At 48.6% G+C, this 27,244-nt stretch overlaps 12 protein-coding genes across 12 annotated transcripts; 9 read left to right on the forward strand and 3 right to left on the reverse strand.

Moving 5' to 3' along the window:
- Nucleotides 1-464: 464 nt before the first annotated feature.
- On the forward strand, nucleotides 465-2,553 carry N7473_011724 (C2H2-type zinc finger protein; the record flags this gene model as incomplete). The annotated part of the gene is made up of 3 exons (XM_057157663.1): nucleotides 465-545; nucleotides 593-656; nucleotides 725-2,553. The coding sequence occupies 3 exons, from the start codon at nucleotides 465-467 to the stop codon at nucleotides 2,551-2,553; spliced, it is 1,974 nt and encodes a 657-aa protein (XP_057003513.1).
- Nucleotides 2,554-3,352: 799 nt separating this feature from the next.
- On the forward strand, nucleotides 3,353-3,756 carry N7473_011725 (uncharacterized protein; the record flags this gene model as incomplete). The annotated part of the gene is made up of 3 exons (XM_057157664.1): nucleotides 3,353-3,445; nucleotides 3,513-3,651; nucleotides 3,710-3,756. The coding sequence occupies 3 exons, from the start codon at nucleotides 3,353-3,355 to the stop codon at nucleotides 3,754-3,756; spliced, it is 279 nt and encodes a 92-aa protein (XP_057003514.1).
- A 378-nt stretch (nucleotides 3,757-4,134) lies between these two features.
- Nucleotides 4,135-5,370, forward strand: N7473_011726 (calcium-dependent phosphotriesterase; the record flags this gene model as incomplete). The annotated part of the gene is made up of 1 exon (XM_057157665.1): nucleotides 4,135-5,370. One exon carries the CDS (start codon nucleotides 4,135-4,137, stop codon nucleotides 5,368-5,370), a length of 1,236 nt encoding a protein of 411 aa, XP_057003515.1.
- Nucleotides 5,371-6,024: 654 nt separating this feature from the next.
- On the forward strand, nucleotides 6,025-7,043 carry N7473_011727 (RTA1 domain-containing protein; the record flags this gene model as incomplete). The annotated part of the gene is made up of 3 exons (XM_057157666.1): nucleotides 6,025-6,199; nucleotides 6,280-6,522; nucleotides 6,574-7,043. 3 exons carry the CDS (start codon nucleotides 6,025-6,027, stop codon nucleotides 7,041-7,043), a joined length of 888 nt encoding a protein of 295 aa, XP_057003516.1.
- A 264-nt stretch (nucleotides 7,044-7,307) lies between these two features.
- Nucleotides 7,308-9,073, forward strand: N7473_011728 (Zn(II)2Cys6 transcription factor domain-containing protein; the record flags this gene model as incomplete). The annotated part of the gene is made up of 2 exons (XM_057157667.1): nucleotides 7,308-7,568; nucleotides 7,622-9,073. The coding sequence occupies exons 1-2, from the start codon at nucleotides 7,431-7,433 to the stop codon at nucleotides 9,071-9,073; spliced, it is 1,590 nt and encodes a 529-aa protein (XP_057003517.1). The 5' UTR covers nucleotides 7,308-7,430.
- A 340-nt stretch (nucleotides 9,074-9,413) lies between these two features.
- N7473_011729 (uncharacterized protein) lies at nucleotides 9,414-10,878 on the reverse strand (the record flags this gene model as incomplete). The annotated part of the gene is made up of 2 exons (XM_057157668.1): nucleotides 9,414-10,336; nucleotides 10,392-10,878. The coding sequence occupies 2 exons, from the start codon at nucleotides 10,876-10,878 to the stop codon at nucleotides 9,414-9,416; spliced, it is 1,410 nt and encodes a 469-aa protein (XP_057003518.1).
- Nucleotides 10,879-11,498: 620 nt separating this feature from the next.
- On the reverse strand, nucleotides 11,499-12,101 carry N7473_011730 (nonribosomal peptide synthase; the record flags this gene model as incomplete). The annotated part of the gene is made up of 3 exons (XM_057157669.1): nucleotides 11,499-11,570; nucleotides 11,602-11,915; nucleotides 12,014-12,101. 3 exons carry the CDS (start codon nucleotides 12,099-12,101, stop codon nucleotides 11,499-11,501), a joined length of 474 nt encoding a protein of 157 aa, XP_057003519.1.
- A 645-nt stretch (nucleotides 12,102-12,746) lies between these two features.
- N7473_011731 (nonribosomal peptide synthase) lies at nucleotides 12,747-14,828 on the reverse strand (the record flags this gene model as incomplete). The annotated part of the gene is made up of 3 exons (XM_057157670.1): nucleotides 12,747-13,096; nucleotides 13,212-13,605; nucleotides 13,671-14,828. The coding sequence occupies 3 exons, from the start codon at nucleotides 14,826-14,828 to the stop codon at nucleotides 12,747-12,749; spliced, it is 1,902 nt and encodes a 633-aa protein (XP_057003520.1).
- A 1,754-nt stretch (nucleotides 14,829-16,582) lies between these two features.
- On the forward strand, nucleotides 16,583-17,626 carry N7473_011732 (uncharacterized protein; the record flags this gene model as incomplete). Its single annotated transcript, XM_057157671.1, has 1 exon — nucleotides 16,583-17,626. The coding sequence occupies one exon, from the start codon at nucleotides 16,583-16,585 to the stop codon at nucleotides 17,624-17,626; it is 1,044 nt and encodes a 347-aa protein (XP_057003521.1).
- A 1,303-nt stretch (nucleotides 17,627-18,929) lies between these two features.
- N7473_011733 (uncharacterized protein) lies at nucleotides 18,930-20,187 on the forward strand (the record flags this gene model as incomplete). Its single annotated transcript, XM_057157672.1, has 3 exons — nucleotides 18,930-19,001; nucleotides 19,060-19,715; nucleotides 19,809-20,187. 3 exons carry the CDS (start codon nucleotides 18,930-18,932, stop codon nucleotides 20,185-20,187), a joined length of 1,107 nt encoding a protein of 368 aa, XP_057003522.1.
- A 1,773-nt stretch (nucleotides 20,188-21,960) lies between these two features.
- Nucleotides 21,961-23,055, forward strand: N7473_011734 (sugar phosphate isomerase/epimerase family protein; the record flags this gene model as incomplete). The annotated part of the gene is made up of 1 exon (XM_057157673.1): nucleotides 21,961-23,055. One exon carries the CDS (start codon nucleotides 21,961-21,963, stop codon nucleotides 23,053-23,055), a length of 1,095 nt encoding a protein of 364 aa, XP_057003523.1.
- A 1,625-nt stretch (nucleotides 23,056-24,680) lies between these two features.
- N7473_011735 (GMC family oxidoreductase) lies at nucleotides 24,681-26,762 on the forward strand (the record flags this gene model as incomplete). The annotated part of the gene is made up of 4 exons (XM_057157674.1): nucleotides 24,681-24,950; nucleotides 25,021-25,200; nucleotides 25,259-26,264; nucleotides 26,338-26,762. 4 exons carry the CDS (start codon nucleotides 24,681-24,683, stop codon nucleotides 26,760-26,762), a joined length of 1,881 nt encoding a protein of 626 aa, XP_057003524.1.
- Nucleotides 26,763-27,244: the final 482 nt, after the last annotated feature.

Genomic DNA, 27,244 nt, shown 5'->3' on the forward strand with positions numbered 1-27,244 from the left:
GCGATGAGTCTCTCAAACACCTCCACAGTATAAGGGAATCAACATACGGTGTTTTATTCATGGGCACACCAGAACTAGACACACGAATGGATGGTCTTCGAAGCTTACTAGCAATGGATCAAGGAGAGGGTCAGCGTGCAACTGACAGCCACAAGGAAGCGAAGTGGATGCTTAATGTGTTAGATCAATTCTGAACAACCACTATCCCTGCGAAAGCGGAGATAGTGATCCTTGTTACGGATAGTGGTTAGCAGGTATAGGGTTCCATATTTGGAGGAGGGATTGATAGGTATTGAATCTAGGAATTCAGTGTAAACAGGCCTTTTGATCAAATCTCTGATTATTCTTTCTAATCGTGTGAGGATGTGATGTCCTATAAGTCAAGATTGGTATATATGACTGGACGGGGGCTGCCCCACAACGCCGTGACCCTTTTAGTAAGGTAGATTGGCCCGACCGGTCCGATGGCCGACTTCGGGGACGAACCCGACGACACTCTCACCTTCTCGATTCAAGTCGCTCCAGACCCAAAGGCTACACAATACGTGGGAATCGATCCATGTCTGATAAAAGACGCTCTTGGGATTTCCAGGCGCTCACGCCAACGCCCCAGCTACTTCCGATCTCCGAAGACCTCCAAAGAGCCTCACCCTTTAGTGAGTCAATCATGGGCTTCGGAGTTTGCCGTCAAGGCTTAGAAGTTGAAATACTAACATGCCGCCAGTCAACGACGATCTGAGTGGAATTGCCCACTATGATTGCATTCAAGACGGGAATGCAAATCCTGAAATAGGATTTTTACACGATGGCTCTAACTTTGAGTTCGTCCCGTCGATGAATGATGGTGGACTTCCAGTCATATCGGACTGGCCAACTAGTCCGTGGGTCCCCGATGATTTCCAGGGTCCATTGGAATTGGCCAACTATGGTTTCAAGGAGCATCATGTAGACCTAACACCTCCCTTGGACAGCCAACAGGCTCAATTTGACCAGACTGAACTGCACCACCCTGGAATATCGCCTTCTTCCCTCTACAATACCCAACCAGTCGAACAGGACGAGAGTGCATATATGCCTTTTTTGGACAGTGGAGAGTCATCGTTCCGCGAGCGAACGGTGGAACCGAAGACAAACGTCATTCCAATACAAAATTTGAATCGTCCTTCAAGTCTGCCCAGGAGAAGAAGCCGCTATTCTCTGGGCAGGCTCGGACAGACAATGAGTCCAAGATATAGCCCAGACATCACAAACTCTCTTGATCCAATGCAGAGATGGCAGGAATCACCACCGGAGGATGAACCGGCATCATTATCAGCGATCATGCAGGCCGTCAATAAGTCGGAACAGGCTGGGGAGGGATTGTCTTTCTGTGAAGAGGTTTCGAACAGAATCAACATTTCATTCCGACATCATCGCCGGCCAGCCTCACTGGCAAGTTCTAAGAGTGGCACCAGCGCATCATCATGGCAGTCTTCGGCCTCAACACGATCTGCAGTGTCAACGCCTAGGAATTCTCAGTCACAACCTGGGAGTACGCGAGTCGGCAAGAGCAAAAGAAAACCCAAAAAACCAAGTGGACTGGAAAGCGACCGAATATTCTGTTGCACATTTTGCTGTGATACATTCAAAAACAAGTTTGACTGGTCGCGCCATGAAAAGTCCCTACATCTCAACCTGGGAGGCTGGGCATGCTCTCCACATGGAGGTGCGGTGGTATCAACTGTGACAGGAAGGTTACATTGTGTCTACTGCAATTTTCTGGAGCCATCCCCCGAGCATCTTGATGGGCACAACCATTTCCAATGTTCTGACTCGACTCGTATCTTTCGACGGAAAGACCACCTAGTTCAGCATCTCAGGCTTGTGCATAACCTGGAAACCTTACCCCTGATAGACGACTGGAAAATCCAGGGCCCAACCGTCACCTCGCGCTGCGGCTTCTGTGACCAACGACTCGAAAGCTGGGACGAAAGAGCGGACCATTTGACCAATCATTTTCGCCAAGGAATGACAATGAGTGACTGGCACGGAGATCATGACTTTCCACCAGATATTGCAGCAAAGGTTATAAATTCTTTACCGCCTTATCTGCTGAGCTGGGAGTCAAAGACAATGGTACCATTCTCAGCATCAAGTAGGAGTGCCCAGGATCACCTAGCTCAGATCTCTGCACGGGCGGATTGGATTGTTGCCAATGCGAGCGCTCAAAATCCAAATGAACCATCAGCCGTACCGGAACCTCCATTGCAATTGGCGCCGAGGGGTGAGACAATGGTGCCATTGAATACTTTTACAGGTATCTTGACACAACACCTCAGCCGCTATGCTCGTCAGCAAATGAGTCTTGGTATTATTCCTACGGATGAGATGTTCCAACAGGAATCGAGGAAGCTACTTTATGATTCGGAGGACTCTTGGAACCAGTCGATTGCGGATAATCCTGCCTGGATTTCTGCATTCAGACAACAACTCCAAGTCCATCCCAACAATGGTGCAACGGGAGGAACTGATGATATAGAAGCTACGATGGCTGGGTTTAGCGTCAAGCAATAATGAGCTAGAATTTGCGTCTTCTAAATCTAATGTCTAAGGACACTCCATGCTACTTCATACGTTGCGAAACTTTCACCTCATGCAATCTTCAGAACTATCAGGTAATTTTAAACGTATAGTGGAGAGCATATTTGCGTTGCGAATTTGACACTATTGGGGAAATTATGCTCTAGACTACTGAGTCACTTCTAGAAGTCACACAAAACTCAAAACTGTATGGATCAAAGACATACAGATAATCCGCATGTCATTGACATGTCTTGTGTATTCTCGGGCTTCTCGGATGATGTTACTACAGGTTAATTGGTACTTTATGAGCAGCGAGTATGCAATGAACAGGGCTTGTTGATCAATGATTACTGTACTTGCATGATGGCAGAATCAATGCCTCATACCACATAGATGGCGTTTCCAAGGTGAATGTCAAAGACATAACATATCTACTTCCTAACTAGGAAAGCCAGAACTAGTTCGCTTTATCCACTCAGGATACAAAGTTACAGGGAACTATGAGATGTTTTATTACAGTGAGACTTCTACATATGGCTTGAAAGAATCAGGTCTCGGAGAGATATGTAGATAACGGTATTGGTATCTGGGCGGAGACTGCAGGGTACGTAAGACGATATCAAGTAACTGATCTATGCATTCATGGGTAGATTTAATCTATCAAGTCTATGCCAGTCTATTGACCTGGAATTAGTTCTTAAAGGCGGAAGTTTGCCTTCGTTGCTCTAGTATCTACACGCTCTGCATCCAAACTTCCATCGACTTGCCTTGTCTAACAAGGATCCCCAAAATGAAAGCCTCGATTCTAGCCCCTATTGCAATTTTTCTCTCAGTCGCTATAGCTGGCACTCCCGATAATCCCGAGAACATGACACCATGCTTGGTATGTGTCCGCAATCAAAGAGTCTCAGTACGGGATTCTGAAGCATTGAATGACTGGATGAATGTAGCTTAAATGCAACCAGCAAGCAGCCGAGCAAGTTGGCTGTGGCACTTACCTTAACACCGATTGCACATGTGCCAGTGATCCTTTCGTGCTTGCTCTCAACACCTGTCTGTCGGCAGGATGTGATGCGACTGATGTTAAAAGTAAGCACGGTTGATTATTCCGATTTGACTCTACAGCATCATTCCTAACTTTGAATAGTGTCGAAGGATTTACATGTGAAGATTTGCCACGGAACCCCTGTGTGAAGCAGACATTATTGAAGGCTTTTCGGGGTTATCCGTGCTGCTTCGTGGGGGCCATTCTTAGGTAGAGGAACATGCCATTCCTGGGGTACCTTGATCTTTTTACAATCGTAGGAAGATGGTAATTGCTGACCACCTCATTGATAAATCCTAATCTGATTACATTCATCCTTGACAAACAACGTATGGTGGCATTTATGATGCACCTTTGACCCGTCACATGAAATGGCGCCATCCATTTGTAGTAGGCGGGGTTCTGCCCAACAGAGTTCGCGGGACAGGTCGGCCCCGGAGGCACAGCTAAACCCGACTACAATTACGCTGATAAGGCTGACATGTCGCAGCTTCTTTAACCTCCTCCCTGAGATGCGTCAACCAGACATGGCGCGGGTCAACGGGACATCAAATCATGGCAACCGCCGGTTGTTGTCATTAGCGACCGCAGTACTTATCAGCGCTATCGCATACCGTATTTACCTCCATGACACTTTCGCCCTGATATTCGGCTTTGGCCGGGTGATTCAGCCTATTGAGGACTTCCCTTGGGACTGCAAGCGCATTCAACACCCACTTCTCGAAGGGTGCGAAGATATTTGGCTAGACCACAACAACCGAAAGCTATACGGTGCATGCACCAGCCTTACCTCTCGAACGGGATGGAATCCGAGCGGGAGCTTGTTTAATGTTTCCGCGAGGTCGCGGACAGACCACATTTCTGTGCTGAATATCGACGAGCCAGGTCCTGATGGATTATACGGGCTGCACCAACTAAAGACCGATTATCTTGGAGACCTCGACCTGCATGGCTTTGATGTTAGTCGCGTCGGTGATCGACAGCGGTTTTGGCTCATCAACCATCGACCCCCTGTGGATCCAGCCACGGGAGAACCGCTTGATCCCCGCAAAGTGGGCGCAAACTCCACGGTGGAAATATTCAATCTTGATGCACCATCGAATACTTTAGTACACGTTAAGACTATCGCTAGCGAGGCGATTATCTCCCCTAATAACATTGCGGTCGATAATGATGGAGTTGGTTTTTTGGTGACGAATGACCACGAGGAGAAGGCTGGAATGTTTCGCGATCGCGTCATATTTTTTGGAGGCGGAAGCTTGACCTACTGTCGGTCGGATACTGGCAGATGTGAGATGGCCACCAATGAAGGCTGCTCGTTCCCTAATGGTGTCGTACGTGGGCGAGATGGGCTGTTTTATGTCTCCCATTCGGCATCGGGCGTGATTACTGTCCATGAAAACTCCGACGATGGCTTTGTTGAAGTTGACAAGATTCCTCTGGATGTTCCCCTTGATAATATTACCGTCGACAAGGAAGGAAACATAGTGGTTGCTGCTATTCCGCATTCAGTGGGCTTTATGCAAGCTGCCGATGACCCATATAACCGAGTTGCAGCGGCAAGCGTCTTCATGGTCAGGAAGCGAGACCAGAAACATGCGGGCTTGGGAGAGAATAACTATGAGGTCATCAAAGTTATTGAAGATAGAGATGGCAAGTTCCTTCCTACAACAACGGTGGCAGTGCATGATGTCCAAACCAATCGGTTGTTTTTGGCGGGAGGATTTTCCCCATTCCTCAGCATTTGTCAAAGGGGCAGTTGAATGAGTGATCATGTTGGGGGATCGGGTATATTGCTAGACGGCGATTGAGCATCTTGACTCGCATGGCATCCGTGTTGGAGTCCGAAGCTTGCCCACCATCCTCCGTTATCTCTTGAATCTCCCCTCGTGTCTTTGGCTCTTCTCATATACTCTAACAGATCTAGAAAGCGTCAGTCAGCTGTAACATGTACAAAATTGAGTAAAGCAAGTCTTGTTCACTGGTGAGAAATTAGATGAAAGCACTAACTTCCTGTCAATTCTTCTAACTCGTGAGCACATAGTAGGCATAGAATACAAATTATAGGTACCATGGAATCCATTATCGACTTCGGTGAAGTCCCGAGGTCATCGCCACTCCAAAACTAGAGTTTTTAAGGTTTTTGGTTGGCCCCGCTCGTATTCTCGTATTTCTTCGCTCGCATTCTCGCATTCTCGCATCCCCGGTTTCGCATGACCCTCAGTCGTTCAGATCCAAGTTTCGGGGGAAAGATATTTCATGTTGAAGGATAAGAGAGCTATTTTCAGCATAATATCGATGTTGCCTTCAGTATGGATTCGCTATAAAGCAAGCCTCATTTCGCAATGCTTTAGAATAACTTTATTTGACATCGTTGTCCCTACATAATTTGTACTCACTTTGTCAACCTGCCTACCATGAGCACCAATACTAGTGATGGAGGTATCGACTTCGCTCTTTACCGTTACACTCCTTCGATTCCGGCGGCAGTGGTTTTTGCAGCGATTTTCCTAATTGTCACAATTCTGCATGGTATTCAACTATGGCGATACCGCACTTATTTCTTCGTTCCCTTCATCATTGGTCTACTCTGTGAGTATCCCCCAGATCAGTGGCTCGAAACAGCCTGAAATTGGCCAGGAAAACTAATAATAATATTTTACATGCAATAGTTGAATGCGCTGGCTACATCGCCCGAATCTTCTCACACTTCGACACCAAAGCCCTCGGTCCATACATCGTTCAGACGATGCTGATTTTGGTCGCGCCGCCACTTTTCGCTGCCTCAATCTATATGACTCTGGGCAGAGTCATTGTTGCACTCAACTGTCACCAGTATTCAGTCGTACCAGTTCGATTTCTTACAAAAATATTTGTGGTCGGAGATGTGATCTCTTTCCTTCTCCAGTGTGGAGGTATGTGCCGGTTCTACGACGCTCTTTTTATTGACACTAACTTTGTCCCAGGGGGTGGCTATATGGCCGCTGGAAGTCTTTCCGCCATGAATATCGGTGCGAATATCGTCATTGGCGGTCTTGCTATTCAGCTTCTTTTCTTCGGGTTCTTCGTCATCGTTTCCGCGGTGTTCCACTGGCGCGTTAAGAGAAACTCGCGAAATATTTCACATTGTTTGGAGCATAGCAAGAAGTGGGAACCCATAATGTGGGCTCTCTACGCTGCTTGCTTCCTCATCCTGGTTCGATCCATTTTCCGTGTGGCCGAATTTGTCGAGGGAAATGATGGGTTTATCATGAGAAGAGAATATCTCTTGTACATTTTCGATGCTTGTCTCATGGCTTTGAGTGGGATTGTGTTGGTAGTCATCTACCCCGGTTCTTTTCTCGGTCGCAATGGTAACAAGCGAGATAGTGAGCTCCAGCTTATGTCTACAGATGAAGGCTATAGACCACAGAGATCAAAGGATTATGAAGCTTGAAGAATAAGCCTACATGTCGGCATAATAGCAACTCATCCATGGCGTCGGGCGAAACTATATAGATTTTATTATACCACAGAGAATGCATTCACTACCTTTCTTTTGTCTCTGCTGTCTACTGTCTAAAACTAAGTAGGTCAAAAAATTCAATTAGGCTTGCAGTGGATGAGATGACAATTTTCAGCTGTTCTGTTCTATTTGGAGTAAATTATTTTCACGGTACTGCACCGAATTTGCAGCCGCGAGTGCAACCTTAAATTCTCCCTCCGCTTCTCACACCTGACTTTACACTACCTTTTACGCACCTACCATTGTGTAGCCTACTTATCGGGACAGCCATATGTGCCGGAGACTATGTGAGCTCACCACTGCCCGTCCAAATCGCCAATGATGACGCCGCTACACCCGATACAAGTTGAGGACCCGTCTAGAAGCGCAGCCAAGTCGCGCTTTCGCCCCAAGCAACGAATCAGCCACACCAAGTCGCGAAATGGTTGCTATACCTGTAAGCAGCGTCGCGTGAAGGTAATTAATTCCACCAGGAGATATTCTCGATCGGTCATGACTGACACAACCAGTGCGATGAGGAGCGGCCAACGTGCGGTTCATGTCTCATTCGGGGGGAAGACTGCGTCTTCCCCAATCCAGGAGGCACACGTGACCAGACAAGGAGACAACGACCCTTCCTTCGACACAGAGTATCGTCGGAAAGTATCCATCTCCAGGCGCGTGAAAATATACGGGAAATACCGTTTCGTCCATTAAATTTCAATGTGCCTCCTTCCGAGAAATCCCAAAATGTTGGAGGTCAACCGAAATCCAGCCTCAACATGACTGATCTCAATTTACTCCAACACTTTATCTTGCATACCGCGAAAAAGATGACACTGCACAAGATGAAAACGGTGGTCTGGGAGCGTGTCATTCCTGAAATGGCAGCAGCAAATGAATTCTTGATGCACCTAGTCTTGGCCCTGGCTGGCTTGGATATTTTGACTACTGCAGACGCTTGTGCCCAGGATACCCAAGATCCTTCTAGTGCTTCCATGTCTGTAAATGTACCTCATCTTCAGTCTATCGTGGAACATCATCAACAAGGGCTGGCCGGACTACAGGAAGCGCTTTGCGCCACCAGTGAACCAGATGCGGAAGCCTTGCTAGCTGGGTCCCTGCTGGTGGTTAGCTTTGCGTTTGCATCTTTGGGGATCAATGGTTTGGATCCATCAATACCTACGCATCAGCATACGTCAAATTCTGGGCTTGGCTCACCATATCCTCCCTCTGATGTCGGTATACTCCACATACAATGGCTTCGCCTTGTTCGTGGTGTCACTTCTATCCTGAAACAATTTTGGCCGACCCTGAGGAAATGTCGCCTCAGGGCGCTGTTAATTTGCAACAATGCCAATGAGGACTGGAAGATGTGTGAAGCACAGGTGCGCTCGATTATGGTGCGTAGTCGGCATATCCGATCAAAGAGGCTGCGGGAGTTCGCCACGGGCGCCAATCATGCGGTCTCGCATTTATGGGACCTACATGCAAGCCTCCGTTTACGCAGTGATCTTGAAGAAGGCTCCGAGGGCTCGCCATCGAGCGCAACCCCTCGCTCTGATGAAACTGGCAATGGGAGTAAGGCTTATCTGGAGACATACGGACAAACTATAGGAGTGGTCGAGGATCTTTACATGAGGATCCTCTATGTCATGCAAATGAATCCGCTCGAATCTCACTCATCATCCGACCTTGAGCTCCAGACTGGTCTCGAAGATGCAGCAGTTTCAGGCTGGCCTCATCTTCTTTCGGAGGAATTCATCTCGTCCTTGGACTCGCACGGGACTTTTGACACGCTACAGGGGGTGAGCTTGGTGATTTTGGCACATCTGTATGTGCCTATCGCTATTCTGGACGAGCTCTGGTACTTTGGGAAGAGATGGGACATAGAAATCCAGAAGATTAATACCCTTGTTGTTGGTCTTGGTGATGAGAGACTTATGTCCTTGATGGAATGGCCAATCGATGTCATTCTGTGATGAGATCCGAAGACATGTTAGATAGGCTACTGAAGTTGAATACCAAGATCTTGCTCAAAACCTAGATCAATCTCTTCTATAATGGCACGGGGTCACATTATTCATCAGGCGTTAGCCAAAAAAAGACATTTGGTACCGTTGAAAATCTTAATGAGTCTATCAGCTGATAGAATTATTTGAAATCTGAAACCATGAACGGTATATAAAAATTATCAGCTCGTCGTCAGACGAAGCGGAAGAATTGTATTATGTTGAATGTATGTCATAAGTCATGTTGAAATTATATAAATGCCCATCGCTAGTATGCAGTCATGCAAAAATCTGCTTTTTAAACAGTCGTCTAAGCTTGGTTCTCATCCTGAATCTTGGAGTTAACATCCTCCGCTGTCACTTGAACCTCATGGCTGTGCTCAAGTTCGGACAAGACGATCCAGGTCGGAACCACAGCAAGAAGCGTGATTCCAAAGTTGAGACCAATGCTGACAAAGTGGTTGGCACCACCCTCAGACTGCATAGCCCAGGCAACAGTTTGACCCAGGGCCTCGAATCCACGCAGAATACCGCAGTGGTAGGACAATGACGAGATATCGGTGCTGTATTGACCGATAAGCCAGTACAGGAATTGTTGAAATGCCTGGCCGCCGAAAGTCCAGAAGAAGACGAGAGCGTAGGATTTTCCGAATCCGCCGGTGAACCAGTCGAAGACGGGCGATTCGGGGGCACTGTAGAATTGGTTCTGAAGAATCGAAGCCCAGATCCAGGTGCCGGTGAGAATGGTCACAATAGAGATGAAGGCGATCTTGGCGCGGGTCTTGATGTGGATACCCTGGCGATCGAGAAGTCCGGCGATGATGAATGAGGAGGCAATGCCGGCGAAGTTGGTGAAGAAGGAGGAGAATGCGCGAGCTCGGACGGTGAAGTAGGTGGTGAGCCACGTGCTGAGGAAGCCGTTGTAGAAGTAGCTGATGAAGAAGGAGGGTAGGAGGAGGAGGACACGGCGAGTAGCAATCAGAGAAAGCGCAGCCTTGAACTCAGCAGCCCAGGAGGCTTGCTTGTGCACAAGGACCAAGGTTCGGTCCTTGCGCTGCACCTTCTCAGCAGGGCTAAGTAGGAGGGCGATGGGGAATCCAAGACACATGATGACGATGAACACGATGTATGTGCTGGAGCTGACGGATCCTGTTGTCGAAGTTTGTGCGTTGAGGCCCAAGTTAATCGCACCTCCCACAATTGGGCCAGCGGCCTTTGCAGTTTGCCAGATTGCTATTCAAGATGTCAGTTATAGAATGATAACGATGTGACAATTTTTGAAACGTACCAAGGTAGAATGCACGCTCGTGGGGGCTAGGATATCCAATAATGATGGCAGCCTCAGCAGCCCAGAAGAAACCGGCAGAGATACCACACAAGGCACTGCCGAAGAGCATGAACCATGTGTTTGCCGAGTTGTTGTTGGTGTAAAGACCGGCACCATAGATGGGGTAGCCAATAGCTCCAAGCGTCAATCCATAACGGAGGCCGATGCGGTTGTTGATAGCTCCAGCTGCAACACACACAATCGCGAACAAACCATAGACCAAAGCATTTGCTGCAGAAACAGCATAGGGCTCTGCCGCACCACCCGCACCCAGATTGTTCAAGGCATCCCACATACCAGGTGCAGTGAAAGACACAGCGCTAGCAACGGCAATCTGGAATGGAATTGATCGAAAGATCGATCGGCGAGTGCTGGGTTGAGTTGACTCAACCACTGACCGAGCTTCATGCTCATCCACCACCTCCGGGTGGGAATTTGTGGCTGCCATAATCGTGATGGAGTCTGCAGACCCTAGTGACTGAAGGATTCTACCTGCAGATGGCGCTCAAAATTCAACAAGGATATATGGAAAGAGATACAAGTGTGACTACTGCATTATTATTTCAAAAGAAAATTTTCCGTAAGCAGATAAAGTGGGGCCATGGCGTGATTCGCAGCTCGGGACACTGTGTTGAAGTTTTTACGAGATGCCAAGTCCAAAAGGCCCTGGGGAAATTATTTTCGCGGAGTCGCTTGGCTTCCTGGCGTGCTACAGTAGTGGGGTAAGATCTAGTGCTCAGCAGCCAAGATGTAACTAAGGAGATTAAGTCTTGACGAAGATATGGCAGTTTTCCTTGACGTTATTTAGTTAAAAGGTAGCTCGGTATCCTTCATCAGCTGCAGGGATTAGCTCTCGAGGTGCCGACCATGTGGCGAAACAAGCTTAATTTTCGCCTGCCGCCACGTATATTTCGGGCCGGGTGAGTCAAATTTTCAGCCGGCCAAATCTCGCCTATCGGGCCGAGTTCGGCCCTTGCGATCTCGATTGGAATGAAGAGTCATACAGATGATTGAAATCAGCTGGAGTGGAGATACAGGGTTACATGCAGAGCCAACTAGTGTGTTTGTTCAAGTGCGCTCTAGAATAGCTGCGAATACTAGTTCCGAGGTTTTCGTTGGCCCCAACGCAGGAACTTCGATCTACGTACATGATCATCTATCCTTCTCTTACCATGCCTCCCATGGCCACATAATTGCAAAACTCATCCCCAAGGAATCGCGCGTTCTCTTGGGTCATAATGGCTGTAGTTCCAAACAGGGTCACTTCAATTGTGTGTCCAAGCGGCTTCACCAGCACCCAAAGCTGCTCAGGTCGGAACTCCATGGGTATGACACCGAAGTGAGTCTGTGCTCCGAAGAAAGTGACTTCAGGTGTCTCATCGATATTTTGGTACTGGAAAACGGAGCCGAAGGTTGTGTTTGCGGCCAGTCGGCACACGACGTGATGTCTGACAGGCCGGTGGATTCGAACGGCATCCCATTGAGCTGTTGCTGTTGGATAGTGGCGAAGACCTCATGGGGAGAAAACAACTTGTGGCCACTGTTCCTGGGCCATGTTACCCGTAGAGGGATCACATTCAAACATGGACCCGCGACAGGCTCCGTAATTATATTGAGAGTTGCTCCTCGTCCGGAGACGAGACGCCCGAAAACAATGTCGGTTTGCTGCATCGTGGAAGCTACGACCGCGGCCCAACAAGCCGTGAAAAACGTTGCCGCTGTGATCCCTTTCGGTAAAGGCGCAAGCAAGCTCACGGTTTTCCTAACTATGTGTGGGGTACTTTTGCTGACCTTGTCGGCGGGGGAATCGCTAGAAATTTTCGTCATTGACGATCCAGCCAAGAGTCGACCCCATTACCGAGAAGCCTCGTTTTTGATTGAAATTGAATGCCGAATAAACGACGCAAGTGACCCGCTGGGAGTCAATGGTCTCCCTTCAATAGCTGCTGATAGGGCTTGGAGTAGGGTGTCGAGGCTGATTCCATCATATAAGGCGTGAGACATCGGTTATGGACTCCAGTGATGGCCGTAGAATGTCAGCCACAGCTGCGGGCGAGAGCAACAATATGCATCGCGTGAATTGACGTGCTCTCGTATTGGAAAAAATTGGAGTTCATGTCGATGGAGGTAGAGTCCGTGACGCCTAACGCCTCACCACACAGACGTTGAACAAGTGCCTCCTTTGGCGTCATTGGCTCTCGATGCTTTTCAAATTCTTTGGGGCTCTGTAGAACGTGTGCAGGCGATATGGAGGACCCTAGCTGGCGAAGTCTAGATCGATCAACCTTTCCTGTTGATGTAGTGGGAATTCCACCTTCAAGCGGGATGAAGAGAGACGGGACCATGTACATAGGAAGCAATTCCGACATTCGCTTGCGGACGCTGGCCAACGACCAACTGGATACTGTCGGTGCAGGAGGATGGACACTGATAAAAGCAGCCAGTACTTCCTGGGCCTTGGCGGAACTCGGGATGAATCATCTCTGCCGCACAAAGCGTTCCATCCGGGAAGGTTTGTCGCAAGGCGTATTCAATATCTCCGAGCTCGACACGCTGGCCATTGACCTTAATCTGGCAGTCTTTTCTCCCGATGTACTGAATGGTACCGTCGAAGTTGTAGCGAACCAAGTCTCCAGTTCGGTAGAGCTGTGTTGCTTCGCCCTCCACTAAAAATTCCTCGAGCCACAAAGGCCTCTCCAGAAACGCCACCTTCGTCCGATCCTCATGTTTAGATATCCCCTGGACAAGAGGGGCCCGCCAACAAGGAGCTCCCAATTGCACCGACGGGCATCAGCTTTGTTGTGTTCCTTGGATCGACAATCCATGTGGTCGTAGGTCCCATGCCACGCCCAATATCCCTTAGCGAGTCATCAACGGTCAGATCTGCATGGTATGTATCCCAGATAACCGATTCAGTTGTGCCGTAGATTGTTGCAATTCGAGGGCACCATTCTTGCAATCGCTCTTTTGTGAGCGATTCTCCGCCCACTGTCACCTGGCACAGGAAGGGAACATCTTTAGGGGCCAGCTTTGCAAGTATGGTTGGGGTGATACAGATGTGGGTGGCTTTCATTGTATTAATCGTCCATGAGAGATCGTCAAGGCGTTGTTCTTCTGACGGCACACACAGGCAATCACCATCAAAGAATGTGGCGAAGGTGTCCTGACATCGAAACTGTACGACGAATACTGGAATGTTCTCGAGTTAAAATTCATTCGCATAGCTTTGGATATCTGTACTGCCGTCATGGCTACGGGCCCATGTTCTTGGACAACACCTTTGGGTATTCCAGTGCTGCCAAACGTGAAGAAGATGAAAGCGATCGTATCGTGGGTAACGGTTGGGAGTGAATTCGTGCTTGATTGAAGTGACAGCGATGGAGAGACGGGCACACAAATCTCCTGAATTGACGTTGTCGGAGTCCACGCATCACCCTTCCGAGCCATAGCTTCACTAGTCAAGAGAAATCGAGCCCCTGTTGACTGGTTGATAGAATTTACTCGTTCCTTTGGTTGATGAATATCGACAAGTACGCATACACCTCCGGCCATCAGGGTAGCAATCATTGCCACAACGGTCCATTTGGACTTCTCTCTTCGAAGTAGCACTCTGTTCCTGTATCTGACTCCCACCTCATAGAGATAGACTGCCAGCCACTTACATGCTTCTTCAAGCTCGTAGTAGGTCCAAAGGCCGTCCCAAGCCTTGACCGCGCACGCGTTTGCTTGCGTCTGCGCTTTTCTCTTCAGAATATCCGGCACTGACAAGGCTGGGTCCTGCGAGCAAGCTCGCGAAGGCATCCATCGCCGAAGATCTTCTCTGTTCTCTGGACTGAACAGATCAAGCTCACGGATGTCACTGTGGTAGGCAGCAGGGAGACAGCGCATACTCTGTTTAAGAGTGCTAGAAAGATTGTATACTTCCCAGTCACTGAACCTGGGAAACCGGTACCAAGTCGTCGCCAAAGTCTCACTTTTTAGCGTATCCTCCTTCACTTCGATAAAGATATCGCAGGCAGTTGCCGTCGTGGGGGACGGATGATTGCCGTTAATATTGTTGTTAGTGATCCAGGTTGTCGTCTCGTAATTAGCGTTATCGCTGCCCGCTCCTAAAATGAACGGCTCTCGTGTGCCATCTCTTTTGGCTTCGATGAAAGACGCGAGACACGGAAAGTCTGATGATTTTGCTCCTTCGTCTTGATTGAGATCCATCAAAACATAAGGAACCGCTTCCTTCCCATCAACGACACGATTCAAGGCAATTCGATCAGATCCGGTGTATTTTTGTAGCACAATCGCCCACAACACCTCAATTACATCAACAAGATCAATATCTGCAACGGCAGTTTCCTGATCTCGCCACTCAGGATTTCCAGGGACAGGTTCAGTGATTTCCATTGCATAGAGGTGCACTTGTTGTCGAGGCGTTGCCGACCTGAGGGTAAATCGCCCTCAAATCCACATTGATCTCTCATTGTCGAGGACTCAAGAGCTACCTATTTTGCACAGCCTCTCGTTTACAAGTGCGTAGTGTTTTGTATCTTTCGCTGATCAACCAAGCAAGCAACAGAAACCTCCAATGGTCCAGTATGGCCCAACTTACCTAACCTTCGAACTCCACTAGGGGTTACTGCTACTGGCAAGCCCTTTGAAACCCGACCTAGCACTCTGACAAGATTTGAAATTGGCAGTCTTGTATCGTCGCGACGGTACCGCATTACGACCAAGGAAAAATATGTCATTCGCCTTCTTCATGTTCGTCAATCGTGTTCCGATAATGTTTACTCCGTAAAGAATTTAGTTTTCTGTACCGGAAGTGCATGCGAGGGCCAAACTATGTCGCCCTACAGTGCATTAGCACCGCGCTATTGTACATTACAGTATCTTTGGGTATGGTAAGATTTAGTCTACTCATACATACACGGGCCACAGGTTCATGAGTTGATACCCCACAGTGCATTAGTGCTGCATAATTGGAATTTTTGAAAGTCCACGGTATTTACCCAGAGAGTCAATCGATCTAAAACTAAGATACACGTGGCTCTATTACTGTAGGCGTCACGCTAGGGACATCAACTCACCTGTTGCCAGGGTGTATGCCCGTTGTATGTACATACAATGGATACTGCAGAAGATGCAGAGAAAAGTTTGAATACGACCTGAATAATGTCTCCGGTAGGTAGGTACCCGGCCGGGGATACAGGCTTTTGATGACGTGGCAAATGCTGTGTAACATGATTGCGGCCACCTGGGCTCCGCAAAACACTATACCAAATCCAATATTTCACAACTTCATACTGGAGTTCAATACTCATATCTAGGTGATGAATTGTCTTAGAATATATTCGTGTTGAGAAAATTGTGTGGGGTATTTCTATTAGTCGAGAGTTAGATATCACAGGGCATCACACCGTAGATACATATACACCTTGATCAGTCAGTCTGTATTTTTTAGTGGAAGCAGTGTTTAATCAACTCGACATACGTAAATTTTAGACATTGGAAATTGTTTTTGGCTAATACCTAACTACAGACGGCTGGGTTCCAAGTCAAAAAGCTTTCTCGTTGTTGATATATGTACCAAGAGCTCAAAATTGTATTTAGCCCCGTTCCTTGGGTGGCCAGAGACGTTCGGTACAGTATGTTTAAAATACGATGATTTTTGGAGTGCAAAACATAGTGGGGCTCAAACTGTCTACTGTATCAGGGAGCGTACATTAAGTTACATCAGACCCCGTGAAACCTGTCTCTACTTCTATTTGTTCGGTCAAGCTCGGGGCTGAGGCCTAGTCATGTGGAGCTTGCTTTGTCGCTCCGCTTTTCTTTGGTTCCCTCAGAGTAGTTTGCAGATCAAGCGGGATGTCAACCCCTGATCATTCCAGTATGTATCTCTGCAGGGCCCACTTATCTTACGAGAGGAAATTGAACAATCCCATTAGGTAACTTGTGAGCAGACCTCGAGAAATGAATATCGAATACACTTATTCATGAAATATCCAATAGGAAAAATATTCGGTCTTCACCGCAAATCCGTGGGATGTAACGTAAGGTATAAGATCTGTTAACAAGCTGGGAGTAGCAACATTGAACCGACACAAGCAGAAAGACTTTTTTTTCACTTCTCTTAATACATAACACTCTTTTTCGCAATAATGCACCCCTCCTCGAGCACACCGTCTGTTCATGCCGACGATGAAGTTTCTCCTTTGAAGGCTGTCATTGTCGGTCGTGCAGGTCGCGCCTGCTTTCCAGCAGCGCCACCGGCTATGATCGCAGCGACGATGCCTGAAGCTCATATCCACCGCTTCAAACCAAAATCACCCTTCCCTGATAACATCATAGAAAAGGCAGAGGCGGAGCTGGACTGCTTTGCAGCAATCCTCAAGGCTGAGGGTATTCGGGTATACCGACCACCCAAAGGCATTGACTGGTTGGCCGAGAATGGCTACACAGGTGCCATGCCACGAGACGGACTCATCAGCGTGGGCAAAACGCTGATTGAAGCTCCCTTCGCCTGGCCTTGTCGGTCGCGGGAGATCGAGTTGGCGTATGGAGATATCCTCAAGGAATTGGCAGCGGAGGACAGCCACGCTCGCATCGTCCGTCGACCGGAAGAGACATTTGCCAATACTCTACTCGACGAGGACGAATCAGATGAGAAAGGCCCATGGGTTATCAATAACAGCCGCCCTGCATTCGACGCAGCGGATTTCATGCGATTTGGGACAGTCATACTGGGTCAATACAGCCATGTCACAAATCAGGCTGGCGTGGATTATCTGCAAAAGCATCTCCCGGAAGGATATCGGGTCGAGATGTTGGAAGTCAACGACCCAAATGCCATGCATATCGATGCGACCATCCTTCCCCTTCGTAAGGGTCTTCTTGTGTATAACCCCAAAAAAATCACCGAAGCAGCTCTCCGAGCGCATGAAGTACTGAAGAACTGGGATCTGCGACCTTATCCCTTCATCCCGCAAGAACCAACGGAGCCTCCACTTTACATGACAAGCCCGTGGTTGTCACTCAATGCACTGGTGCTGGATGGGCTGCGCATCGTTGTGGAAGCCAGTGACGATATAACAGTCGAGTGGTACGAGCAACTAGGAATGACTTGTATTCGATGCCCTTTCAAACACGTCAATAGCATCGGGGGCTCTTTCCACTGTGCCACGGTGGATTTGGTAAGAGAATGAATACAGCCCGTGCATGATTACTTGGGATACAAACACCCTTGTGAGGAGGGCCCTTGACTGCTTCCGCTGTTAATGGCTCACGATTTTGATGTACCTAAATTATCAATTAAATTCTAATAATTACCACTAGGTCTACCTTTATTTGCACTCCTCAAAAAAGGCAGGGAATTCAAGCAAAAACGAGTCTCAGCTTACTGGTCCTTACGCTTGTCTCAGGAGCGGAAAAAGTCTCAATCACCCCATTGGTGCGAAGTTTTGGTATTCCTGCAGACGACTTCAATGCCCCGCAAATTCTGCAGCATATCGCAGATAATATTTCGATGCGTGGTCTTACAGACATCTTACCTTAACAGGGCTACATAATACGGATGGGAGCCTACCAGCGTCCAAGTGATGCGCAGATAAGATCAACTTGAGCCTGGAATGAAAAAAATAGGCTATCCGGAATACGGAACAGCGGTGTGACGAGGATGGGAAGAGGCCGAGCTAGATACATCTCTTCAGAGGGAACACGGCAGGTAGTTTTGACGGAATGCACATGATATGCCTCAAGACTGCTACATACATACATAGGGAATATAAGACAGATCGACATGGAACCCGGATTTTTATCAAGCAGTTAGTGCGTGTTATTGCAGTGCTTCATACGCTAACTGAAGCCTAGCGTATTTACGACGGTCATTCAGAAGTATTTGAAACACAGTACTTTTGCTTCTTACCACTCGATCCTGATTAGTACTAATGTACCAGATACGAATGAGCTCTGACTGATCATTATGTACTCAAAAGTGGGTCGATATCTACCCTCTTGGCCGACACTTTAAAACCCTTTCTGATGTCAAGCAACTTAGAACGCTGTATTTAATACCCTGTAAAAATGATATTCAAACTTTACTAATACTGTGTACTGTAAGTAGGCGAGCGCTATATACGATGAGTGGACTTTCGGGGTTATTCGGGGAGGTCGGGATTCGCTAGCAGGTAACAGATGAACCCGAAAAAAGTGGCAGCTTTGTTGACTGGTAAACCTTTCAAGATACACGCAGCAAAACCTTGCACGAACCCAGCTTTTAAATATAAACCTGTTGGAGGTTCCATTTGAAAAGCCCTACAAACAATATTTTGAGAAGCCCTTCAATTGTTTAGTCCGATGCGGCCTTCTTCACCGCACGAACTTCCCCTTGGGGTGTCCCAACCCCGAATGAACATCATGTCAGCTGCCTCACCATCTCTAAAAAAGGAGATCATGAGAATGTTGTTAATGATGGTTTCTCGAGTAGGCTGTGAGTGTCTCACTTCCAACATGGCATTCCATCGTAAGCTGGTCGCGACGGGAGCCATGGGTGGTCTCACAGATGAGCGCCGGTTATCCACGGTAAGTGCCTCTATGTAGTACAGACCACATAGAATTGAAGGCTTACGGCGAAAACCAGACTTTTATCAATCGAATAATTCAGGAGTTGGGCGCATCAGTTCTCGAACGGTTTCAAGTGCTGAATACTAATACGGCGTGTGCGCTCTTGCCATCAATTCCTGCTGCGCAGCGTTTGATCACCAGTTTGACCGTCAAGGGTACGGGCCACTTTGTGTCCCCTTATATTCAACTTTTTGTTCCCTCCACTGCTACACGCGATAAGAACAATGGACGGGAGGAAGATGATGCTGATTGCCGCTGGGCAACATTCTACGCTATGCTATACCACAGTGATCTAACACATGAGGCAATGAGTGTCTGGCGCGAGACAGGCGATGGAATTACAAGTCGCCATGCAGAATTCGCGCTTGAATGGTTTCAATTTCTTGAGTCCCGGTGTATCAATGACTCATTTTGCGCAAGACCCGACCTCATCCAAGACGAGGCGCTGGGGAAGGACCTACCATCCCTACCGCCAGCTGCCACTACAGCTAAGGAGGTAGATGCAATAAAGGCTCTGCTTGCAAAGTCCGCGGCATCGGATATTCCTGGCCAGACCCCTGTTTTTCCACGCGATGTATTCCTGTATCCCAAAGGGCTATGTGGCATATATGCAGTTGCCAGGTGCCTGGTCCCTGACGGTCTAGCGGCGGAATCACAAGTAGTGATCTACGGGTGAGTTGTCATCCCTTTCATCTTATTCCTCTACACGCTGTACTCTTGAAAGAACATATATGACGATGACTAACTGGTCTTGTGAACTATTAGATGGCCATACGCCGAGACAGTGAAATGTGTCGAGCGCAGTGGATGGGGCCGTGTGATCCTCTATGGCAAAGGAACTGAGGCGGACCTGGACGATCTGGAAAAGAAACTGGTGGCAGGGGAACGGATCCAGGTGTTGTTTTGCGAGCTGCCCAGTAACCCACAACTCACGTCACCTGATTTAGATCGGATCAGGCGACTCGCAGATAACTACGGATTTGTGGTGGCGTGCGGCGAGACCTTGGGCACCTTCGTGAACGTTGATATTCTTTTGCCATGCTTACCATTGACAGCATCATTGTCGGTATTTTCGGCCACTGCCTCCTGTTCTCGGGCTGTCCGTGTTTCGATATGCGGAGACTTCATGAACGGACGAGGCTGAGAGAGATTCTGCGAAATCGTTTCCGCCTTCATGATTGTAAATGAGTGTTCCTTGATGAAGGGGGGTTTTCCCTGTCCCGCCATGTGTTAATGTCAGAGGACAGCATTGTCGTTGAACAGACAAACAGGAGACACATACCGTTGCTTGTATGTTCTGAATTGACTGCTCCATCTGATCAAAGGCATCTTGGAAGGTTTGGGGAAGATCGGGGTCAGATTGCAATCTCTGTTTTGCGGCATCCAACTGGGCAGTGCGGCGGAGCGTTAATAACTCCTTTCTGAAGTAGTAGGTGTCGATAAAAGGGCATTCAATTGCCTCAATTTCCGGGTGCGTTCGAAGCATTTGCATGAGCAAGTTAGATGCCGTTCGGGATGCGACAAGAGGAAAACAGGTTGAACTGGCTTTGTAGGCTCCGCCATGTTTGTCAGGCCCCTGATGTCTCTCGAAGCTATCTTGAGCTGGGGAGAATGCAAGATTGATCTAGAGATCAATGAAGGCACATGGTGAAAGAACCTCAGAACTAAATACGCGAAGAGAAAGGGCCTATTGAAAGTCTGGACCCAACCTCCGATAACTAATCTCACCACCTCCCTCTCAACTAGTGTCTCTGGAGGTATACGCATAGGGCTTAACATTCCTAAATCAACATCAAAAGATAGCGAATAGCGAATCAATAAATTTTCCTATCAACCGCCGAAAATTTGTACACGCGCCGTTCGTTCTGCATAGGGCTTCCAATTGCGTGTATTGCGCAGAGCTTCGGAGTACTCTGTCTGAAGCATCCAGATTGATCACAATATTGTATCACTAGGTTACTTCTTCCAATTCCACAATCATCCATCAATAGGAGTGTTCAATAGGCCCGTAGAAAAGCCATAGCATTGACGATTTGCAGGATTAGAAATAATCGCTGTCATTGTATTATGACTCGCCGTAGGTATGAAATTTTATTGAATGCTTGAGCTCACCGAGAGCCAACTGAGTTTCCAGGAACTAAGGAACCTCACGTTGTAGGATAACCGAACAAAGGCGGTTCGGAGGGGGGTAGTGTGCAGAAGACTACTCATCAGGGTAGAAGCCTGTCGATTAAGGGCTGGGAGAAGTGTGTGTAGCGAGGTCCCACAAGACTTTAAAGCTTTGGCATTAAACTTTCAACTCTACTCCATCCTGCAGGATGGAGTAGTTACAGCCCGTATTGTCATAAGAATCTCGCTCTCTGTGACGATCCAATTCGGATACAGGATTCTGGATACTGTAACGCGATTCCCGGTCGCGGATCCCGGCCCGGTTGAGAAATCGTGTGGACATTTCTTTGCTTTTGCTTAAATTCAGCTCGCCAATGTTGTTGTGGACGTATACACCATCTGGCCCAAACGTTTCTGATAGCCCAATAGTGCATGGTCATTGGATTATTAAAATTATTGAAATTTCATGGTTCTTAACAAGGGTTTACTACGCATAATAGAGAGGTAAGATTGATGTGGTGGCTGAGATACACGTGGCGCCATTGGACGCCACGGTGGAGATGTCAGGAATGTTGTGGCCAAGAAGTGTAGCTGGAGGTGATACGAGTTGCATGCTGCATGATGTTTGACGCGAGCTCAGCTAACACTCAATCTCCACCAGGTCCAAACTGCAGGTAGGGCAATCAATGGTTTTTCATAAACACATTAGAAGGCCATATAGACGCGGCGCATGCCCCTCGAGCGTGGTAATTTAATCTTTTCCTTAGCCGACATCTTTATCGCTTGACTCTTTCCATTGAAAACTAAAATGGAGTGCATGCCAGCTATCACAACCGTCTCCTTTGGTTCATGCAATTTTCATAGCATCACCGACAAAATTGACGAAGTCGCACGACATGGCTTCGGCGCGATCGAGCTTTTCATCGATGACCTTGAGTCCCTCGCCAGGGCCAACGCCAACTTACCCGTCGACTCTGCCCCTTCCCGTGACGCTTTGCTAGCTGCCGCCCATCAGATCCGCCAGCAGTGCGACAGCTTAGAGGTTACCATTCTCAACCTGCAACCGCTGCGCTTTTACGAGGGCCTCGTTGATCGGGAAAAGCGCAACCATATTCTTGACGAAATCATTCCCACATGGATCGACGCAGTCAAGATTCTTGGCGCAGACACGATTCTGGTTCCTTCCAATTTTCTACCTCCGAGCTCTGAGACCGACCTCCCTCAGACCACCGGCGACTTCGACACTATCGTCGAGGATCTCCGCGAACTGGCCGCACGAGGCGCCAAACACGAGCCTCCCATCAAGTTTGCCTACGAGGCGCTGGCCTGGGGCACGCATGTCAACACATGGGAACAATCCTGGAAAATCGTGCAGGCTGTCGATCGGTCCAACTTAGGTATCGCCCTCGACACCTTCAATATCGCTGGTTCTATCTACGCCGATCCCACAACAGAGGACGGCCGCGTTACACATACATCCGAGGCCGATCTGCGCAACTCATTGAGCCGCATGGCCTCTACAATTGACCTCAATAGACTCTTTATCGTCCAGATAGCCGATGGCGAGCGACTCAGCCAGCCCCTTCTTCCAGGCCACCCTTTGTACGTCGCTGGCCAACCCAGTCGACTGACCTGGTCTCGTAACTGTCGGCTCTTCCCTTGCGAGTACGACCGTGGAGGCTTCCTGCCTGTCACCAGTATAATCCAGACTATACTTGATCTTGGCTGGACGGGGTATTTTGCTTATGAGGTATTCTCGCGTTCATTGACAGACAGTGATCCACAGACACCAGCGAGGCATGCGGAGAGAGCAAGGCGATCTTGGCAACTACTCAGCCAGATCGAATGGCGCCAGAACAAGCAGCTAAAAAGCCCTGATAGCTTCGAGTTATCCAGAATTTGATTTGTTGGAAGTGTGGCTCATGAGATATAGAGTGGAGTGGACCGAGGACTCTGGTACAGAGAAGTTTCGCTGCCGATTTCAGCCCACCTTTAGAGCTTGAGTGGATGCTCATTCGGCATATATCCAGAATGAATGTTTTAACAAGCCCATCAATTCGCTTACCAATTATCTTAATATTGTAATGGTTTAGACTCACTTCTTATCATAAGCCCCGGCAATGGAGCCTTTCCCCGCACGCTCCTGTCCCACCACCGCTTTGCCCAACATTTCCTCTCTCCAAAATTGATGTAGAAAGCATGTTGGCCTAGTATAATCAAACCAACTCAGCTGAAGCCCTTCGCACCGGCTATCTATAATCGACGTAGGTAGTAGAAGCAATCAGCAGAAGTTAGGAAGGTTCAAAGAAGTCTCACCCTTGAATGAATCAGAAGCAATCACACTTCTCAAAAAGATTGTATCGGCACCGGCAAACGGCCTAAAAAGACCCCCGGAGATGCCGGTATTCGTCCGAAAAAGAACGATTAGCAGGCCGAAAATCAAACTATCACCCAATATCAGAAGGAGATAGGGTCACTACTATACGCCGGACCACCAGTTTCGGGAGTTTGGATGATCTAGTCATGTTGTCAAAGGAACTTGGAAATTACCCTTGCGTGATCGTCTAAGCTGCCACGTATAGAGATATTTTCCATCGGGTTATAGCTCAGAGGGGCTCCACCGATTTTTTCCCACTACTTCTAAGCTCGCCCGGCTACCGTAGGCTCAGAGGTGCTAGAAAGGTATTCATTATCTGTTCTCTAGTATGCAAGTCTATGCAATTCACCACGCGATTCTTATCTTTCAAGCTTCTTGCATTCTCGACCGTAGCTGTGAGGGGTCGGAAAAAGTGGGGTTGCCTCTGAACTGTAACCGCCCCTTCTGCAGGTGGTTAAGAATAGTGTCAGCTACATGCCCACTTCCCATCGTGGAAAACTTTGAGCTGCTTGGAGGGTCAAGCAGACTACTAGACGTATCTCAAACATTGAAGGCCCGAATTCACAATGGACAAGGGATGGGAGTCTCTTGGCTGGACCTGAAAAAGATCCTTCAACCAAGAGAGAAACACTCTAGTAGCTGTAGTGCTGGCAATTATAAATTTTCCCGACCCAATTTCGAGACCAACCACAGCCTTCCACACTCGTAGCCTATAGATTCCGCCCGATCCACCTTTCACCTACACCTGTAGACTATATGTGTGTAGCCTTGTCCGTACTCCTGACAAGTGCTGTTAGAGTACATAGGCGATCACCGAGGTCCGCGGAGCGGGGAAAGCAGCTCTATGTTTAGCTCCATGGATACCTACACCGATGCACCAATCGTAAGATGTCGCTACATTTATACAGGTTAAGATACCTGTCCAGATGTCAGCCAAGCTCAGGCGTACCACTTTTTGACTTTAACCCCCGCACTCTGGAGGCCCAACTTGGCCACGTTCGAAACAATGATGTTGCACAGCATATGCAATGCGAGTACAAATAAGAGGGGACATTTCCACGTCGCCCCTGCGCTTCGTTGCTTGAATTTTGATCCTGTGTGATTGCAGTATTTAACTTGCTTTTTGTTGAGAATATCTATCTATACGAATCATGGGTGAACAAGGCCCTGCACCGGGCGCGGAGTCGCCTACTTGCTCGATTGAGGAGTTCACGAACACCTCGTTCGACTATATTATTTGTGGAGGTGGAACTGCGGGGTGTGTCATCGCTGCGCGGCTAACTGAGAATCCCGATGTGACTGTTGGTCTTGTTGAAGCTGGAAAGTATCGCATCGGTGATCCTTTGGTGGATACGCCTGCGGCTTTCTTCCAGATGTTTGAGGATCCGGAGTATGATTGGTGTTTGTATAGTGCACCGCAGGTAAGGTCGCTCGATAGAAGATGGAAGTATGGATGAATCTCGAATCTGACGATATTTGCTACGAAAATAGGAAGGGAATCGAGGAAAAGTTCACCATATCCCCCGCGGAAAGTTGCTTGGTGGCTCCAGTGGCATCAACTACATGATGTATGTCCGCGGATCTCGACAGGACTACGATGACTGGGCCGAGCTGGTCGATGACAAGGGTTGGTCTGCCGATACCATGCAGCAATATATGCGCAAGCACCAGGTAAAACCTCTCCCTGAAAACCTCCACTGGCTCTATAATCATCTAACATCAATGGCAGACCCTCGAGCCTTACGACGAAGCGATCACCGACCGCTCGACCATGCCGTTTGTAGGCGAATTCCACGGCACCAGCGGACCAGTCCGAACTAGCTTCAACGACTCGATCCTGCCCATCGAGAACGATGTCATCAAAGCTTGCGACGAAGTCACCGGATTCACGAAGAAACCCACTGATCCCTGGAGCGGCGACCACATTGGTTTCTACCACACTCTTGGCTCCATCATCCGAACAGGCCCTAACAAGGGCAAGCGTAGCTATGCAGCTCGCGGATACTACGAGGCGAACAAAGCCAGGCCTAACCTTAAAGTTCTCTGCTCGACGCTAGTCAACAAGGTAATCCTCGACGGCAACAAAGCCACTGGAGTCAGCATCTCACACGATGGCAAGGACTACGAAGTCACCGCCAAGCGCGAGGTCGTCGTCTGCGGTGGCACACTCAAATCACCGCAGATCCTCGAGCTCTCGGGTATTGGAGACCCTGAAGTTCTCAAGGCCGCAGGTGTGGAGTGCAAGGTTGCCAATCCGGCCATCGGCGCCAACTTCCAGGACCACAGCATCACCTTTGCCGTATATGAGACGCAGCCTGGCACCATCACGCTGGATTCTTTCTATCAGAACCCGGAAATAATGCAGGGCGCACAGAAGCAGTACGTCGAGACGGGTGGCGGTCCGTTGAGTTGCACGTCGACGATGCAAGGATTCTTCCCGGCTAAATCGGTCTTGTCCGAAGCCGAGCTCGAGGCTGTTGTCCAGAGTATCCGGGATATCAAGCCAACAAGCGAATTCCATGCTCGTCAGCTCAAGCAGATCATCAGTCATATTGAGAGTGACGTGTCCGCGAATATCCAAGTGGTCTTAGTTCCCGCGACTGCGAATGTGGATGGAATCGAGCACCAGAAATACATTTTCCCGCCCGCATCGGCAGACAGGCCTGCGGGTCTGACATTCGCGCTTTGCTTGCAGTACCCTGTAGCCCGAGGTTATGTACACATCAACAGTGCAGGTATGTCCCCTGCCCACGCGACATTTGACAACCTCCAAAACATAGTGAAATGGGAGACTAACCTTGCCTCCAGACCCGACCAAACCCCCTGTCATCCAACCCAACTATGGAGGTCATGATGCAGACGTCACCATCCTAGGCGCAGCCTTCCGCTGGGTCGACAAAGTTCGACAGTCCGAGCATCTTAAATCATCTCTGGCGGAGCGATCATTCCCCGAGCCGAGCGTCGACCTCAGTGACATCGCTGCTGCCAAAGAATCAGTGCATGACGCTATCTTGGGCGAGTACCACGTTTGCGGGTCTGTCGCAATGGGTGATGCGCTGGACTCCCGACTGCGTGTTAAGGGTGTTGAGGGCCTGCGGGTCGCCGATGCCTCGGTCTTCCCGAACAACGTGAGTGGAAACATCGTCAGCAGTGTTTATGCGGTCGCGGAGAAGGCGGCGGACATGATCAGGGCCGACTGGGATTTTGCTCCGCTGAAAGACACAATGGTTTGAAGGACTGCGCTTGATATGTAATCATTGCCTCTCTCGCTGTCTGCGTTTGTTATCCCGTTGCCTTATTAGGAAGGATGGCTCGTGACGGGTACGATGTGAGTGGGGATATCACAGCCGGAAGCGAAGCAAAGTACTGTATGTGTGCCGATTTCGCTGTTGTATTAATGCTTGTTAGTTAGCATCTCACATTGAAAAGTAAGCAATGAATCAGAATTTCGTTGAGTGCGGCTTTTTAGTGACTCGCAGTCTGCAATTTTAGCCGAGCATCCACGTGTATCCGATGTCGTAGCATGACCAGCATATGCAGATCGAGACCCTTCGATGTGAAAATTTCGTCGCTGCCTGCAGTGTTTCACTCTTTCCCAGACAACGGTCGATTTTAGGCATTTATAACCACGGCCTTGAGTGGTCCAGATCAATCTTCCGTCAATCCAGGGCTCCACCCGGGTGGGTTCAACAATTGTAATCAGCATCACTAAGCA

Source organism: Penicillium subrubescens (genome assembly GCF_028828155.1).
Source record: "Penicillium subrubescens strain IBT 31985 chromosome Unknown utg000010l_segment0_segment0, whole genome shotgun sequence".
In the NCBI taxonomy this organism is placed as follows: Eukaryota; Fungi; Ascomycota; class Eurotiomycetes; order Eurotiales; family Aspergillaceae; genus Penicillium; species Penicillium subrubescens.